This window comes from Erythranthe guttata, chromosome 1 (genome assembly GCF_056151865.1).
Source record: "Erythranthe guttata isolate IM_541 chromosome 1, IM_541, whole genome shotgun sequence".
Lineage (NCBI taxonomy): Eukaryota > Viridiplantae > Streptophyta > Magnoliopsida > Lamiales > Phrymaceae > Erythranthe > Erythranthe guttata.
In genome coordinates, this window is record NC_142533.1 from 8,963,561 (window position 1) to 8,981,665 (window position 18,105).

The 18,105-nt window shown below is 32.5% G+C and overlaps 3 protein-coding genes across 3 annotated transcripts; 1 reads left to right on the top strand and 2 right to left on the bottom strand.

Moving 5' to 3' along the window:
- Positions 1-4,334: 4,334 nt before the first annotated feature.
- On the top strand, positions 4,335-5,308 carry LOC105978092 (uncharacterized). Its single transcript, XM_013003508.2, has 2 exons — positions 4,335-4,643; positions 5,083-5,308. Exons 1-2 carry the CDS (start codon positions 4,427-4,429, stop codon positions 5,130-5,132), a joined length of 267 nt encoding a protein of 88 aa, XP_012858962.2. The 5' UTR covers positions 4,335-4,426; the 3' UTR covers positions 5,133-5,308.
- Positions 5,309-5,348: 40 nt separating this feature from the next.
- LOC105978091 (monooxygenase 2) lies at positions 5,349-8,360 on the bottom strand. Its single transcript, XM_013003505.2, has 6 exons — positions 7,897-8,360; positions 7,658-7,804; positions 7,001-7,066; positions 6,737-6,899; positions 6,424-6,652; positions 5,349-5,944 (listed from the first exon to the last, which is right to left on the bottom strand). Exons 1-6 carry the CDS (start codon positions 8,088-8,090, stop codon positions 5,424-5,426), a joined length of 1,320 nt encoding a protein of 439 aa, XP_012858959.2. The 5' UTR covers positions 8,091-8,360; the 3' UTR covers positions 5,349-5,423.
- A 4,518-nt stretch (positions 8,361-12,878) lies between these two features.
- On the bottom strand, positions 12,879-16,129 carry LOC105978108 (ARM repeat superfamily protein). Its single transcript, XM_013003526.2, has 7 exons — positions 16,037-16,129; positions 15,765-15,841; positions 15,611-15,647; positions 13,791-13,864; positions 13,611-13,704; positions 13,412-13,494; positions 12,879-13,183 (listed from the first exon to the last, which is right to left on the bottom strand). The coding sequence occupies exons 2-7, from the start codon at positions 15,834-15,836 to the stop codon at positions 13,013-13,015; spliced, it is 531 nt and encodes a 176-aa protein (XP_012858980.2). The 5' UTR covers positions 15,837-15,841; positions 16,037-16,129; the 3' UTR covers positions 12,879-13,012.
- Between the last annotated feature and the right edge of the window lie 1,976 nt (positions 16,130-18,105).

Genomic DNA, 18,105 nt, shown 5'->3' on the forward strand with positions numbered 1-18,105 from the left:
AAAGGAAAACCAAAATATAGTATTTGATTCTAGTCCTCATCTATAGCTGTTTTTTAAAGTAAAGAAATTAATTAGAATGAATTGTATTCTATATTTTTTCTAAATAAATATTTATTTTATATTAAAAAATCCTTATGAGTCATTTGTATCTTATACTCGGATTTTTTTAAAATTCAATCAATTTCTTTTATGTTTTAAAATTTATTATATATACATTTGTTATTTTTAGTATTAACAACATACATATATTGTTAAGGTGATTTAAAAAAAATGATGTGGCACAGTTCAATTCATATTATCAATCTATAAATTATATATGGAGTCGAGAAATTTAGAAATTATGTATAATAAATAACAATATTCGTATTATAACCAATTATGTATAAATAAACGAATATAAAACAACTTCAACACACAACCACAATATATTCACGCTTACTCACATGCATTTCTTCAACAAAAACATTCATCAGTATCATTATACATCGGAAAAACCTACAGAGCTTATATATGACTATACATAACGATATATGTGACTAATTATATGACTTTGTGACTATTCGGGTATAGGACTATCATAGAATTTTGATCATCTAATCTGTCTACATCAGTTGATGTCACTGCCAATGTTACTGATGCTGCTCAAAGCTGAAAACATACGAAGAAAACATAAAAAAGGGATAAAATGTAAACAGTTGATCAATACACATGCTAAGTGGCAAAAAATTTGCAAATGGTGTGCAATATGCAATAAACACATTATATGACTATATGCGACTCTGAGCACATTATATCTGAGCACAACTATTTGCAAATATAACAGGCTTAATTATGCGACTATACGTGACTATTATGGTATTATACAATCAAAATCCATAACAACCAAATGGTACCTACACCTATATTCTCAAATAAATAAAACGAAGTCAGAACAACATGAAACCCGAAATAAATATAACCACAGAGTGTCAATGCATACAATCAAGCTCTAGGATCCGAAATAACCAAAAAAAAAAATTCAAAAAAATCAATAAAATGCAGAATAGTTGAAAATCGATATATGGATTCATAACAAACAAATAATAGAACTGAAAAATCAGATCCATAACGAGTTATATTGATAGTTCGACAATTTATTCGAGAAAAAAAAAATAAAAAAAATTTACCAATTAATATTGTAGATATTGGCAGTTGGCGGTGTGAGAAGGTTATGCATCATTTGTTTGGCGGTTTTCACCGAGTACCGCGGTAGCGCTTTTGGAGAAGAGCGGCGGTAGCGATTTTTGCAGAGGGTGGCGGTTGTGGTGAGAATGTGGGCGGCGTAGGGTAATTTCAGATCTCTATCGGCCTGCTACTAATCCTTTGAATCCTTTCACCGCCTCTGTTTGTCGACTCCTTCCGCCAGTGATCTCATGTTGCCTCCCTCAATTTTTTAGTGGTGCAAATAATAGATCTAGGGTTTGGTGGGATGGAAGAGAGAAGAGAGAAAACATACCGGTTAGAAACGAGAAGTGGGAAGTTATAGCGGTAGATGATTTTTTTGTCTTCTCACACAAATCTAGGGGGTCTCACAAATTAAAACTGGATTTTGGGTGTAGGCAAAAGTCAATAAAAGTCAAATGAGTTTAGTTCATAATATTTTCTAAACTAGAGGGGTATTACATATTTCACTAGGGACCTCTTTGGTTTGAAAGTTTAGCCGTGATGGGACAAATAGTCTCTCTTAATACAATGTTTGGTCTGACAGTTGAACCCTTCCATGATTAGTGGGCCCAATGATTTTGTCAGCCAATTGGTTGATTATTTGTCAACCCAAAATGGGGTTGATACTTTGTCACCACATAATCCCACTTGGCCGTGAAATGTTCAATTACAATGGTGCCCTTATCAACACTTTGAGTCATCTATTTCTTTTTTGGTCACTCCTTTTCTTTTTCTTTCCCTCGAACATGGCGGCTCTAATTTTCAAATTGTTAGAGACCAAGAATTCGTAATTGTAACAAAATTGGTTATTTATTATTTTTTTTATTTCCATTCCTCGTATTAATGTCTCGCCTTTTTACCTTTTTCTCTTTTGCCGACTAAATCTTGCTTATGTACCATTTAAAAAAAAAAATGAATTAATAGATGTATGGATTATGGAGACTTTTGTGGGAAAAAATAAAATTATTTTGGCAGTTTGAGAATACAAGGTAAAGGAAAGTCTTGAAATTGGAAATAATCAAATAAATGAATTTATTTTCAGCCTCTAAATATCATAATATAGATTCAACTTTTGAATAGTAAATCCCTTTAAATTTACTTCTATATACCATTTCAGAAATGAATAAGCTAGATTGTTTATCATAAAACTTTGATTTTCTTTCTTTATTTTTATGTTAAAATGCTAAAGCATGAGACGGAAAAAAAAAACCTAAAACTGGAACAAATTTTTTATGTTTTCCAAAGTAGTTTATATTGTTTTATAATCAAATTAACTGATCCAAGTGATGTTATCTATTTTATGTTCATTATTACCAACCAAAAGATTAAAAAAAAAAAAAAAAAAAAAAAAAAAAGGAAGGAACAAAGATAGCAGTAATTAAATGAAGAAGAATGGAAGGGGTATTTTTGACAATTTGAGCATAATCCCTACGTATCATTGAAACAAAATATGAGATATGATTGATACACAATCTTAATCATGAGGGTATCAGGCAAACCAAAAGACGTGATTAGTGTTACTAATAATCATATTAATCCTAATATTAATAATCATATCCCAACCTATCTATCCAAACCATCCAACTAAAAAGGCCCTAGGGGTGGTAAACAAGCTGAGCCGGCTCGCGAACTCGATGAGCCGGCTCGACAAAGGTTCGAACTCGAGATCGAGCTCACGAGTTCGAGCTTCGGACGAGCTCGAGCTCGGACCCAAATTTGGTTGTTCGACAGCTCGCGAGCTGCCTTTGTTTTTTTTTAATATATATATATATATATAGTCTATAATAATAAATATTTCTAGTATTTAAATAGAAAAAAATCTATATTACTTAGATAATACATAATAATATAAAATATTATAATAATAATATAAGAATTAAAAAAATACTACTAGAGTTCATTATTTATTTTATAATTTTTTTTTTTTGTATTTTCCTATAAATAATTTTTAATAAAAAATTAAATAATGATAAAAAAAACTAAATGAACCCGAGCTCGAGCTCGAGCCAAAAAAAATTAACTCGATGAGCTCGAGCTTGGTAACATGGACTCGAGCTCGAGCTCGAGCTGGCCAAAACAGCCGAGCTCGGCTCGTTCACACCCCTATATTTCACATTATTTAAAGAGTGGTGCTATTTCCACCTCCAAAGTATCTCAATTCACTACCAAAGATTATAAAATGTCATAGATACCCCTTAAATTTATAATCCACCACCATTCCTTATATTCACTTAATCCTCGTGTGTTCTAAGTTATTTCAATTTTATTTTATTATTTTAATTTTAATTTTTTTTAATTTTATTAATTTTTTGCAATAAAATATTTACTACAAGATATTAAAACTTTCATATCAGGCCAATTTCAGGGGAAATTCAGGATCTTCCATACAAGCACTCTTAATTTATTTCTAAAAAAACGTGAATTTCTGCTCTTTTTAGCTTCAGAGATGTTTTTACTCTAATGGAAGTATTATTCACTTAAAGTGGAGAGGATGGGATTTCCAATGAAAATGGTGGGGTTTTTTTTTTTTTTTTTAATAAATATTGTAATTAGTTTATTGGTAGACGGTTTATATATTTGTAACAAATATAGGTGAAAGAAGAAGAAATTGGTAAAATAGGAAATATATTTAATTTGGTGGTGAGATGAGGTATTTTAAGGGCGGAAATAACACGTCTCTATTCAAAACAAAACATGTTTTATATTTCTTTGAAGTGGAAAGACGTTTCTATTATTTCACATTCCCGAAACTATGAAGTAATTAAAGGAACTGAATCGAAACGTTTCAGACAGGCGTCATGGCGTTTCAACTGAAACGTATCAAAAACGTGGAAACACGTATGTAGAAAAAGTTTCCGTGCATAGTAGATTTTAACCTATTGACAAAAAAATTCAAATTTTAAAGAAACTGAAGATTTAATAATATATATATATATGTAACCATGTACCTTTTTTTGTTTTGAAAGAACAAGATTCAAGAAACGACCTTTCTACTTAGAAAAAAAATATATATACATATATAGAAAAAAACAAGAAACGCCCTTTGTCACTGGCTCATGCCAGCCAAACGATGACAGGCTTTTGAAATGTGACCAACAACCACATCGTGCCGCCGACCAAACTACACTAAGGAAATTTCCCAAAAAATAATCAAAGCTTCTTCTCTTCAACTCTCTCTCTCTCTCTCTTCTTCAATTCAATTCCCCCTTTTTCGCCGACGAATATGTACCGGCCGGTGAGCTCAAGCAGAGTGTCCGACGAGTTTTTCTCAAATCAATCACCGGCGGCAGACACGGAAGAGCAGCTTCCGACGTACAACCCGGAATCACACGTGGCAAAGAAGGGCAAGAGTCGGCTCAGATCTGCGGAGGCCGCCGTTCACATCATCCCTCTTTTGCTTATTCTCTGCGCTGTCATCTTATGGTTTTTCTCTTCCCCAGGTACTTCTAATTTCGTTGTTCTTCGATTGTCAAATATATATCGTCGAATTCATGATTTTATATTCTCATTTGATTTGTGTTTGATTGATATTTCTTTATTTAGTGTATAGATAAATATATATATGCAGATGTTTATCAATATTGTATTTGGTAGCCAAGTTATTGCTGTGATTGAGATATTCACAGAAGTTTGTTTGTCATTCTGGATAGGACTTGATTAGTTGATAAAACCGTCTTACGAATATCAAATGTTCGTCATCGGTCTTTGATTTTCTTATCATTTATGTATCCCGCTTAGTATATACCGAAAACGATACGATTTTACGAGGGGATATATAATTCTTCTTAATATCGAACTCATTGCTTCTTGCTCGTCGAATTATCTTACTTAGCAACTTTCGGTAGTTTCTAATAATGCCGTTATTCTATCTTATGGCAGTGGAAATGGTAAACAAAAGGGACCATATTGCTGGCAGATTGAGGATTTAGACGATTGGTACCAGTTTTTCTTCGATTTCCTTACACTATTTAATTGGTTGTTCGTCGTTATAGCCATAATCGATTCATTCGTATGTATAACTTTTGTGATGGTGCGCGCAGCCCTTCTTCACTGAATATATTTTTCAATTTTCTTTCTTCTTATAGAATTACTTTTCAGGCTTGCATATATAAATAGCTATCTTGGTTTGGTGTCGATAACGATAGTAAGCAAATAAAATGTGTTATATTGAATATATACTATACTAGAATCGAGTTTTCAATTTTTGGAACAAGTACATACTAGACAGAATCAAAGTTTAGGGGCTCGAAATCAAAATTTGTATGTTCCAGCATTGGGCCAAGCCTAATCAACTTAGGCACGAGAATATTGTTTCTGAACGAACACACCGCCGAATTATCCATCTGCAGTAGACCGCCTGCAAGATTCGCACGTACCGTTAATGGGAATATTCTCTGCCATCTTTCGTCCGCGTAAGACCTAAACGCATCTTCAACTGTGAGGTTTCCGAATTTCAATGACTGTGCCACTTTCTTGGCTAAAACGACAGCATCTTCGAGTGCACAGCACGCACCTTGACCTAGATTTGGTGTCATTGGATGCCATGCGTCACCCACGAGTACGACATTCCCTTTTGAAGGAGGAGGGCTTAGCCCCGGCCAAAGCCACCTGTCTACAAGTGGTGTTCTTATTATTGTATCGTCTGGCGTTGATTCAATTACATTTAGAAGCTCCTTTGGCCAGTTTTTAACCAATTTTACGGCTTCTTCCCTCAAAATTGATGGATCCGTTATCTTCGGACCTGAGATCACACATTTTTAGAAAATAAAATGTAACATGCATTAAACAGTTTCGATATCATATCATGAACACATACTATGCTTTAAGATCTGCTAATATGGTAAAAATTAGAGAAATACGGTTTTTCATCCCTTAAGTTTACCTTGATTTCACATTTGGTCCTCGTTAAAAAAATAGATTCAGTCCCTCATATTTCAAAAATTCAATATTTTTAGTCGTTTCTGTCAATTTTTTGTTAGTACTAACAGAATCAAACATGTGTCCATCACTGCCTTAACTGACGGACTAACGGTAAATTGACATAAATGGCCAAAAAAGTTAAATTATTAAAACATTTGGGATCAAATATGTTTTTTTATGAACATGGGGGACCAAATATGAAATATGTGCAAACTTGAGCGATGAAAACCGTAATTTCCCCTGATTAAATGTACTATGTGATTAGTGCTACTTATTCAAGAGAAGAAATTGCATATATACCCGGAGATGGGGAGTTGAAGCAGACAAACCAATAGACCTTAGTAGGAGAAACGGGCACATACGCAGCACGTACACCTCTACCATATATATAAGTTACTTTAGGGTCAAATTGTTTCCCATTTGGATAAGATCCGAGCCCACGAATAGCACAATAACCCACGTATCTCGGTTCTGAAAACCCCATCCATTTCGCCACCGGAGATCGTATACCGTCACATGCAATAACAATCTAACAACCGAAAGAGTTGCATTTTAATAAAGATCCAACTAAAATATGTACAATAATTTAGCACTATAAGAGACGAAGAGATACCTTGGCAGATATATGAGAATCACCCTCGAGTTTGAGAATGGTCTCGTTGTTATCGGTTATTTCAATGTTTTTGAGCTTCGATGAGAATGAAATCGCGTTTGACGGCAGCTGATTAGCAAGTGTCTCGAGCAGAATTCTCCTTTCTACAGCACGCATCTCTTGACTGCTTGCAAATGCATTAATTAAGTGTTGAAATACCAAACCACGTAACACCAAGTAAGCTTCAACAAAATATGTATATGTAATGAAGAAGAATTAAATTACGTTGGATCCTCGTCTTTGAAATTGAAAGAGCGCATTTCTGTTCCATCTTCGGATTTCATCACTATCCTGCACAGCTGGTAATATGCAATAGTTTAGAGATACCAACATAATGATGTCTTACCAACATGTTAATTATGACATACAAATTAAACAATTAAATGCTCACATACATACAAATTCAGCATTTTTTTATTACAGCTTAACGAAGTTCAAACAACCTAGAACATTTTATATAAACACGAGGGCTTAAATTAAATTAGACGAGTGCTGAGCTGTGAAGAGCTTGAATTTGAAATAGAGGAGAAGATAACGGATACAAAATGTAATATTCCCTACATTATTATTAGAACATAAATATGTACTGCCTTCAACTATATTACTTGTACTTAAGCTGTTAGATAGTTTCAAAATTATCCAATTGAGTAACACGATATCTCAAATTTCAGTTCAGTGCAATCTAATCCTAATGATAGTAGACGAATCTGGACCGACATCAGGCGCCTATCAGTTATCCTAAAATCAATTAGTGTCAGGAAAAGCACAAACCCTAGTCTTATAGTGCATTCAGTACATGGACAATTGCTGCCAAATCTCAGGCTAACACAATCAATTTATTATTCTCCTCTAATTTTGTTAACACAACAACCAAACATATACCCTTGAATTTGGAGGAATTGGGGCCTGAGGTCAGTTCCCACACCAATGGCATCCAAAATTTTCCAACCGTTCTTGGAAAATGTAAGAGAAGTACCACCGGTCCTCAGCGACTCGGCCTGTTCAACAACCAATGAACCAATCCCCAACCTGACATTAATTACTTTATTATATTGATTATCAAAAAAATAAAAAAGGGGGGAAATTGAAATTGAAATTGAAACTGAAAAAAAAAAACCTACCTTTGAAGGGCAACGGCAGTAGCTAGGCCAGCGATTCCGGCACCGACGATGACAATATCTTCCTTCCTAACTTCAGATTTTGAATTATTCTTAATTGATGCACTAATTGACAATTTGTTCAGTCTGTGTTTTGGGAGTGAAGAAGCAATTAGCCTCGATGGCCACTTTTGAGGCATAATTACAAGTGTCGCCATTAATTTCAAATTCAAATTCAGTGTGTGTGTGTGTTTTTAGCAAATTCTGAGAATTGTGGGGGGATTGGTTGATGGTGAACAAGTGGCTGGGATTCAGTTTCGTCATACACCATATTCAACAATCAACTGCTGGATATTTTGTATCCACATGCCCCACATTATATTATGGAATGTAAGCAATTCCAGTGAAGAACTGAACGAAGTTCAAATTAAAAAAACTACCGGTTTGATACTTTGAAATTAAAAAAAAAAATCATCATCCAATGGAGCCATTAAAGTAAGTGATATTTACTTTGATACTTAACCACCCCGAATATATATCAAATGAATGTTTAATGCCCTATTTTAATATTTCACCATTGAAGTTTATTGATGATATGATGATATATTAGAATTAGATCACCGGTAATTAAGGTAGGATGAGTTGGGAGAACAAAGTGGATCAAGAGAGTGTGACCTGCGAACCGAACAGAGAACACATGAACTAGATCGGGGTTGATCCGGCGGAAACCTAACGCTCAAATCAAATGTGCGGATAGTAGAAGTAGTTGAGATAATACAAATTGTAGTATTGGGTATATAATAGGGGTACATTTAACAAATGAATTAAATAGTTATTTATACCTTGTGGATTCGGCTGAGGTTAATTAGTCGGGCTCAAACCTTATTTATAGGTGATTGAGTTTTCGTAGTAGTGATCTTCTAAATCGGGCTCGTAGTCCAGTAGATAAATAAAATATAGGCTCATTGGGCTGGCCTAATTAGGCATATTACATGCCCTTTGCGCAACTCCAATGAGGAGATATCAAAATGGAGCATTAAACATTCATTTGATACTTATAATACTTTGATACTTCGAGAAAAAAAATTCACTCCAACCACAAGTATCAAATAGATTATCAAATTTTAAATATATGAATAATTATATTTTTAAATGCCACATGTCAAATAATGATAGGTTAATGGAGTGGTTATATTATTTATACTTAATTTTCCAGGGAGCATTTTTGCACCTCGAGATAGTTGAGTGTCATAAATGTCACTTTAATGCCCATAGGAGAAGATTTTTTTAATTTTCGAGTATCAAAGTGGTAGTTTTTTAGTTTGATATTTCATTTAGTTTCTCAGCTCTAAGAGCCAATATTTGGTTACAATTTGATTTTCTTGATATTGTTTCTCCAAAATATGAGGCAATTTGCTAGGCTCTCGTGTATTTTCTTTTCATATCAGGACAGTACAAATTTTGTAATTTGTTAATAGTACTCTATCGATATGAATTGACATAAATACCCCTAGTTGTGCGCGTTACACGCTACATTTTCACATTTATAATCACGTAGATTGAACTCCCATTTCTTCTTCTTTTTCCCTTTTGTTCGCCCCATTTTCTCTCACTAAAATCAAACTTCGAGCATATTAGATGTTTTTATCTGAAAATTCTTCTACATTCTCGAAGCTATGCTTTCAACAATAAATGGGAAAAAAATGTAAGTCATTCAAAAATTTGGTTTTAACACCACTTTTTGTGTTACGAAAATTGGGCGACATTTAAAACCTAGTTCTAATATCGTTGTAATGTGTTTCATTTTACAGGGTTTTTTTTCAGAAAATAAAAATAAAAATAAAAATTGGCCTTATAAAGTGGCCTACAACCGAACCCGACGGGAATAGAATCCGTGACCAAACATTGCTCTCCCACCCTAATGCCGCTCGCCCAATGCCCTTGCGGTTATTATACTGTTTCTGTTGAAAGACCTTCTAAACGTAAATTTATTAATATTATACAAGATTGTGTATTATTTGTGTTTTTTTTAATGTAGGGCATATGTATGCTTTGTTTAGTGCTATACCTATGTTCTATTGCACTGTAATTTGGGATTGTTACGATTTACAGGTTTCATTGGTAAAAAGAACGAAAATTCTCCCAGTAAAGATAATTAGTATGATTTGTGTATAATCACTTATATTTTCAAAAAACATTAGAGTATATATATGCGTAGTTTAGTATTGCATGTAGCATCTGTTTACAGATTTCACTGCCGAACAAAAGGAAATAGAAGAAGGTAATTTGTCTAAACTCCCTGACGGAGCTCTGTGTGTGTTTTGTGCATTGTATATGTTCATGATCATATGTTTCTTTTATCTAAAATCCCTCCCTAAGCGCTTTCTAAGTAACGACTCCGAAACAAAGGACGAATAAAAAATAATGAGAAAAAAGATTACAAACGATGTGGAAAAAACTCAACATTCTAGAGAGGTCCATTTTATGTGAAAGATGATGATTATGGTTCAAAGAAGATGACATGTTAGATTCAACAAGTTGCTGATAGGATGGACAAAAGTCTTTGTATTGATGACGACAACGTGAATATCTTGAAAGACTTGGAGGTTTTCTTCATACTAGGACAATCCTACGTAATTTGCTAAAAGAACTCTATCAATGTAGATAGACATAAAAAACCCCAGTAGTGTAGGTGCCACATTTTCACATCCCCAATCATGTCGGTTGGACTCAGTGGCGTAGTCAGTGTGGTCCAAGGGTGTGCAACTGCACACCCTTGATTAAAAAAAAAATATATTCCCTATATATTGACGGTATATATAAGTGTGAATGTGTAAACTTGTTATGTAATGGTGGAGCTAAACTGGTTGTCCTCTTCGCCTTTCAAGAAAAGTGCAGAGTTCGAGACCTTTGGCCAGACTTTTAATCTTCCAATTTCTTTTAATTTTTAATTTCATGTATATATAAACTAGTACTTCACCCGTGCGTTGCACGGATGTCAGTTTCAAAATGAGAAAATAATAATATTTAAATATTATCTCTTTATAACAACACCAATTTAAGTAAAACAAAATGGAAGGAAATAAGAAAAAAAATTATCTCTTAATACAGAGTCGTAACATATGAAATTCAATTAAATATTACAAAGAAGAATACGTGAAGCCCGCAGAACACGATATGAAGATGAAGTGAAAACATTTAAAACATATGGTATAACTCTATTTCATGAGATGAAATCTACTAAACCATGTGAATCTTCTGCAAAATAACTAACTTAACAAAAACACAGTAGCATAAAGTTAAAACAATAGATATTCAAATAACCTGCAAGTTTATTACTAACAACATTCAATTACTGATACACGTTACTCAAACAACACAACTTATAAATATTGCAAAAGAGATAACATGTATACGCCACTACCAATAATAATACCAATACTGATATATACTAATATTGATACTCCGATACTAATACTGATACTAATACTTATAATAATACTAATACTTATAATAATATAAATACTAATACTAACTAATACTAATACTAATACTAATACTAATACTAATACTAATACTAATATTAATACTAAATACTAATATTAATACTAATACTAATATTAATACTAATACTAATACTAATACTAACACTAACTCTAATACTAATACTAATACTAATACTAATACTGACACTAATAGTAAATCAAAAACTAATACTAATACTAATATTAATCTTAATACTAATACTAATCATAATCCTAATCGTAATCCTAATATTAATCCTAATACTAATACTAATAATAATACTAATATTGACATTAACATTGATATTAATATTGATATTGATATTGAGAGACTGTTTTTTTTGTGAACTAAAATGCATTTAAGTCCCATGTGATGGGCCTTTTTGCCATTTGCCCTTTTTTTAATGAATAAATTTTTAGAGTTTGATAAGTTGCTTTCTTGAATTACACGTAACCGTTAAGTAGAATTTTAGCGAAATCATAAGGTCATTCCTAAAATTTTTTAGGCCCTACGCATATTTAAAAATATGGCTTCCAGACCCATTTTTTTTGTTGTATATATAGAATCTACTGGCTTTATTGTGTTTAGAATTTCATTTACTTGGTTCATAACTAAAATTCTACTCTTATATATAGCATTTCACTTTCCTAATTGATGGTGAGATTGATTTTATATTATGGTTGTGAGTGACTTTATAAAACATTTCATATTCTACTTGAGTTATAGAAAGTAAGTATAATGAAGAATTTTATAGAGAGCTCGTAGAAAACTTTACTACTTTGTGACAAATTTCTACCTACAAATGTTTAAAACAAGTTGGGTATTGATCCAAAATTCATGGACTGTGTGGCCTGAGAAATTGACACGAATATAAATAGCTACATTAGTAAGAGAGATTACAAAGTATTTCTAAACCCACAATACAATATTATTTAAATACAATACTTTTAGTATAATTTCCTTTAAAAAAAATCGAAAATAAAATAAGAATTTTTCCGATTTTTTTTTTTTAATTACACTTACAATCGAGGACTAACCTATAATAACAACCATGGATGTCAACTTATATAAAGATAAAAATTTAAAATTAGATCATATTATTAAAAATTAAAATTGAATCCTAAGGGCAGGTCCAACACTGCCATCAAATGAGGCAAAAACACTGTAGCAAACCCAAAACGTGTTTGATGTGCCAATTTTCGAGTTGGAGATGCCCTAACAAATTTTCTAAAAATTTCAAATTTCAAGTAAGTATAAATATAAACTACAACTTTTTGCAGAGGGTTGGGGGCCCCGAGCAGCTGCATGCATGTGTGGCTTATCTAGAGGGTCGACCCAAAAGAAGTCACTGTGTATGACTTGTGTAATGTAAGTTGTAAAATTTGAACTGTACTAAAAGCTCTCTGGGTTCAGCTTCAGCCTTTTCATGTCATTTCTATGATAAAAGTTTCGGCTCATCAGTTTCAAGCCGAAAAATGAAGTGAACGACCGAGCAAAATAACATACTATTAAAATTAACTAACAAATTCAAATGGTATATATAGTGAAGTAAAAATCCTAGTTTTTGTACATGGAATTTGGATCAAACCACACGGTTTCATTAACAAGACGAAAATCATTTAGAGATGTGTCTGTCTAAGAAAGCCTGAGCCAAATTACTGAATCCCACGTTAACTGCACCAGCTGCAGCAAACCTTTTGATGGCATCCACTATTTCGGGTTTCAGAATTTCTTCCTCAGTAGTTTCATTACACAGATAGTACAGCGATCCGAGAGCATAATTTACCTACATATTAACACATGCTTCTAGACCATTAGGGAAAACATAAACTCGAGTCAAATCCAGCCTTTTATTTTGCAATAGATACATACACATGTAATGAGCTAGTCAAACACGGCTCAATGGAGCAAGTATGCAAATGAGCTGGTTAAAATATTCCCTTTGTTTCCCGATAAATTCTACAGCTGAAAGAAACTATGTAAAAACTTTAAAAAGAAATATTATTGGTTATACCGTGTTTCTAACAGGACTTGATAAGCATTGGACGACAAGAGGAATACCACCACATTGAACGATAACTGAAGCATTTGTTGGATCTGTATGTCAGAAAATAATTACAGGAAATCAGAAACATAATAGTAAATTGAAGACGAGATGCATCATTTTTTGTACATTCTTCTAAGTATAATTGCATTTCGGAATATTATCCTACCCGAAGAAGCATTGCAGATTCCTCCAACGGCAAACTCTACAAGCCTCTCGTTGGGCTCTGTTAAGCAGTCCAGAAAAAGTTCCAAAACATTTAGCTGCTCAATGAACATATCATTTATTCACGTCACTCAAACCATGAACTTTCTTAATCAACTTAAATTTATACGAGGATATCACAAACCTGACGTAGAAAGGTAAAATTGTAAGGATCGTAAGCAAAGTTCCCCAAATTAGCAACAATTTTCTCCTTTGTTTCTGCAATTTAATTAATTCATTGTATATGTAACGCCAAAAGGTATTGGTAGTACAAAAGATAAAAAAAAACATAATCTACGAAAGATAACATCTACAAGAATTCAGGTCAAGCACCATACATATGTACAGTAAGTTAGAGCATCTCTTCAGAAGATTGCATATGATACAAAATCCCTTTGGAAGGAAACAAGTCGAATAAAGACAACATATGTTGTCTAGCTATTATGCAAATAATTAAAGGCAGACATGCAAAAAAATAATAGAATAGTACCTACTAAAATTCAAGAGCAGCTCCAACTACTTACTACTTCTTTATTACAGTAATGCTCGGCTTATAACCAATATAGTCAAAATCGAGATCTAAATCGTAAATCGTAAATCGTAAGACTTTAAGATTTTACACACTGAAAAGGAGTAAGATCTCACTAAAATCGCAGGTGCCTTAAAATCACGTGAAATCGCGTTCAAAATCGTTAAAATCGTTAAAAACGCGATTTTAGTGTGATTTTGGCGATTTTGGTTTTTGTCAAGAATTGGGCTGAAATTTTGGATTTTGGTCTCATAAATTCAGTTTTTTAACTAAATTTTTTTAGCCAACTACCAAATAATCCAGAATATATATAAAGCTCAGCCCTGCCCTAAAATAACAATCTATCAGACGAGAAGAAAATACTTCTCTTCTGCTAAAAAAACATGCAGCGGTTGTGAGTGTCAGTTTCAGTTATCTCCTAACACAGTTTATGATAAGACTATGTTTAATTAATGATAAAACACGTTTTGTTAATGTTGGGATGTTTTATATTTGTTAGGACATATTTTATGTATATTATGACTTATTTTATTTGTGTTACGGATGTTTTCTATGTAGTAAGTACTAAATATATTTATTTTACAATACATGTAAAAATCTTACGATTTAAGATCTGATTTTACGTTTTCGATTTTACTACCCCTCTCAGATTTCACTTAAAATCCCGATTTTGACTACCTTGCTTATAACCCTGAAAGAGTAGGATATGCTGGCCTGTGCTTGATGGATTATCGAGGGAAAACTGATTAGGTTACATATACGCAGCCCTACATTTTATCAGCATTAACTTTACGGGGAATTCGAAGGAAATTTATACTGAGAACAAAAATTTAAAACGTGAATTAACATAAATTTAATATCTAGATCATCTACTGCTTAAGGTGGTCACTAATATGCAGCTAATACAACATTATTGCGCACCTTTAGTGGAATTTCAGACACAATAGAAGTGATTTTTTGCCTTGTCGGTTAAATAAGCCAAGGGAATAGATTTCCGTCCAATGACCAATAACATGGAGAGATATCACAATGAAAACAACATAATTTGATATTTTTATGATGCAACTATTTTCCCATAAACAGTAGCGGCAGATTAAAAACCATGGCTGTTCAGTTCGAAATGCTCGTTTCCGGGCGTTGGTACAACTTTAGCTTCATATTTGTAATCTTTGACATGCTCAAAGAACAAAGGGAGACAATAACTTTCTGAAGATGTGTTTGTTACAGATTAATCTAGTAACTACACTATCAGTAAGCAACATTTTCTTGAATGCAAAGGATGAGACTGTAACTCTGGTTAATAGTTAAACCTGAAAACCGAACTGAAAACAGTATTCAACCCCTTATTGGAAACACTAAATATTCTAATTCCCACACATGAATTGTAAACTAAATTAGAAACGGAGTAGTTACCAATTAAGTTTTGGCAGACATACCTTCATTGGATGCATTCTGAAACTGTGCAACCAGTTCCTATGGTACAAAATCAAAAGAATTGAATAATTAAACATACATAAAAATGAATATTCGTCGGATCAATCCGAAAGACTTGATATGTAGCGTGGTAATTAAGCAATGGCACCTACCTACCTGCAGGTATTGCAGTCTCGGACTTCCATATTTTCCAGTTCTCTCCTTTTGTCTCTCATCATTCGTAAACATTTTAGCTGTAAAAACACAAGTAACATCCTTCAACCTCAAAAAAATAATCTGTAACTTAAACATAGTTAACAAATTTCGAAATTTCAATACGCTACTTAACAACGTTCCTCAGATTATACATATTTATTTAACACCAAAATGCGAGAATGGTTTACTCGAATTCCTACGATGACTGAGTGAATTGAATTAATAATTCATACCCTGTTCACTGTTGACGAACAAACCACTAGAAAATCAGGAACTTTGATTCCCCACAGAGAAGAAAAAAAAAGAAGAAGAAGAAGAAATCCACAATTTCAGAGGGTACGGCGGCAGAAGAAAGAGGGGAGAAGGAGGCGGCGACAAAGGTGGACACGGCGGCGTTAACGGAAGAATGAGGCGGCTTCGTCGACGTCGACGTCGGCAGCGGCGGAGACGGCGCCGGTTTGGGTGGTGGGAATTGGGAAAGTAGAGGGATTTCAGGTGTGTTATGAATCTTTTTGACTTTTTTAAAAGGTTGTTTTCTTAATTTTAAATTGTTTTTAGTTTTTAATTTTTATTTTTTTTCAAGCGGTTCCATAATTTTTTCACCAATCCCACTTTTTATTGTCAAAAAATGGGTTGATCTCCAATAAGTAACACACTATTTTACCATTCCACAATTTTTGGAGAAAATAATAATAATAATAATAATAATAATAATATTTTACCATTTATGTTTTGGAGAAAAAAATGGATTAATGTTTTGCACCAAAATTTATGTCAAATAGTATAATAATAAATTAATAATAATAATATTTTACCATTTCACCACTTATATAAATAAATATTTGGTTTAGTCTCCAGTAGAATTTCATCATATATGTCTCAGACCTATAAATTTAATGTTTATCATATTTTTAGTATATTTTATTTTCTAAATATTAATTATAGATCCAATTTTAAGTAATAATTTTTTTGCACTATATAATTTAAAAATTATGTTGTCAATTCTAAAAAACTATCTAAACATGAAATAAAATGAGCTAAAATCATTTTACATATAACAAAATGAGTAAACTGCAAAAACTACCCCTGTGTAATCTTGAAATAGCAAAAACCCCCCTGTGAAATTATTTAAATAGCAAAAAACCCCCTATGGAACTATTTGAGGGTTGACTTGATATAAAAAGACACAAATACCCCTGGAGTCTTGCAATTAATAAATTCTTATATTTTATAAATATTTTAATTATTTTATTTAAAAAATAATCAATTTAGTTGTTTACTATTTTTTTTAATTTCTAAACAAATAAATTAAAAATAATAAATATACATATAATATGTATATATATAAATACATTTTGAGGGACAATTTTGTCATTTCAAGTCTAAAAAATCAGCTAGGGGGGATTCTGCCTTTGACTAAATTTCACAGGGGGGTTTTTGCTAGTTTATTTATCACAGGGGGGTTTTTGCTATTTCGAGATAACACAGGGGTAGTATTTGCAATTTACTCATAACAAAATCATACATAAACAATAATCTCATAAATTATTGCATAAATAAATAATATTACAACATAAATTAATTAAAATTATAAAAAAATCTCATTCACCATAATTATTATCACCATCACCATCATAATCTTCAAAATCTTCGATTTGAGCGCGTTTATTCCATAAATGTGTTACCAATCTCCTTCTTAATTCATTGTACTTTCCTTGATTTATCAGATTTCAATGTCGACTAAGAAAACTAATATATGTCGCATTATTAAAATATCGCAAAATCTCAATAGGCGGAATATAGGACGAACTTTCATAGTCGAGGTTTGTGGGAGATTGAACTGTTGGAATTTTTAATTGAATAAAATAATTAGGTATTTCAAATAGGTGCATATTTGGAATGAATGTGTTTCTTTCCAAACAACACATCTATTTATGAAATAACTCTTTTCAAAACAACATATTCATTCACAAAAGGACTCTTAAATATCTATAAATAAGACAAAATCTGATCAGTTTTGCACAAGAGATAATAAGACGTTTGTGAATTTCTTCCTAAAAATTTTCTGTCAAAATTTAGTTCCTACGTTTTTAGTTCGCCGTGGACTTCGAATTTGTGCAAATATCGAAGTATCCGACTGTTGTATCTTGGGAGACTACCGGGAGTCACTGTTGCACAGTAGACAGCCCGGAAATATTGTCTTAAGGACATTGCTTTTGCAAGCCTCAGTCGATTTTTCGTTCTTCATATTTCCAGTTAATTTCTACTTACAAGTAAGTGTAATTCTTATTCAACTATTTAC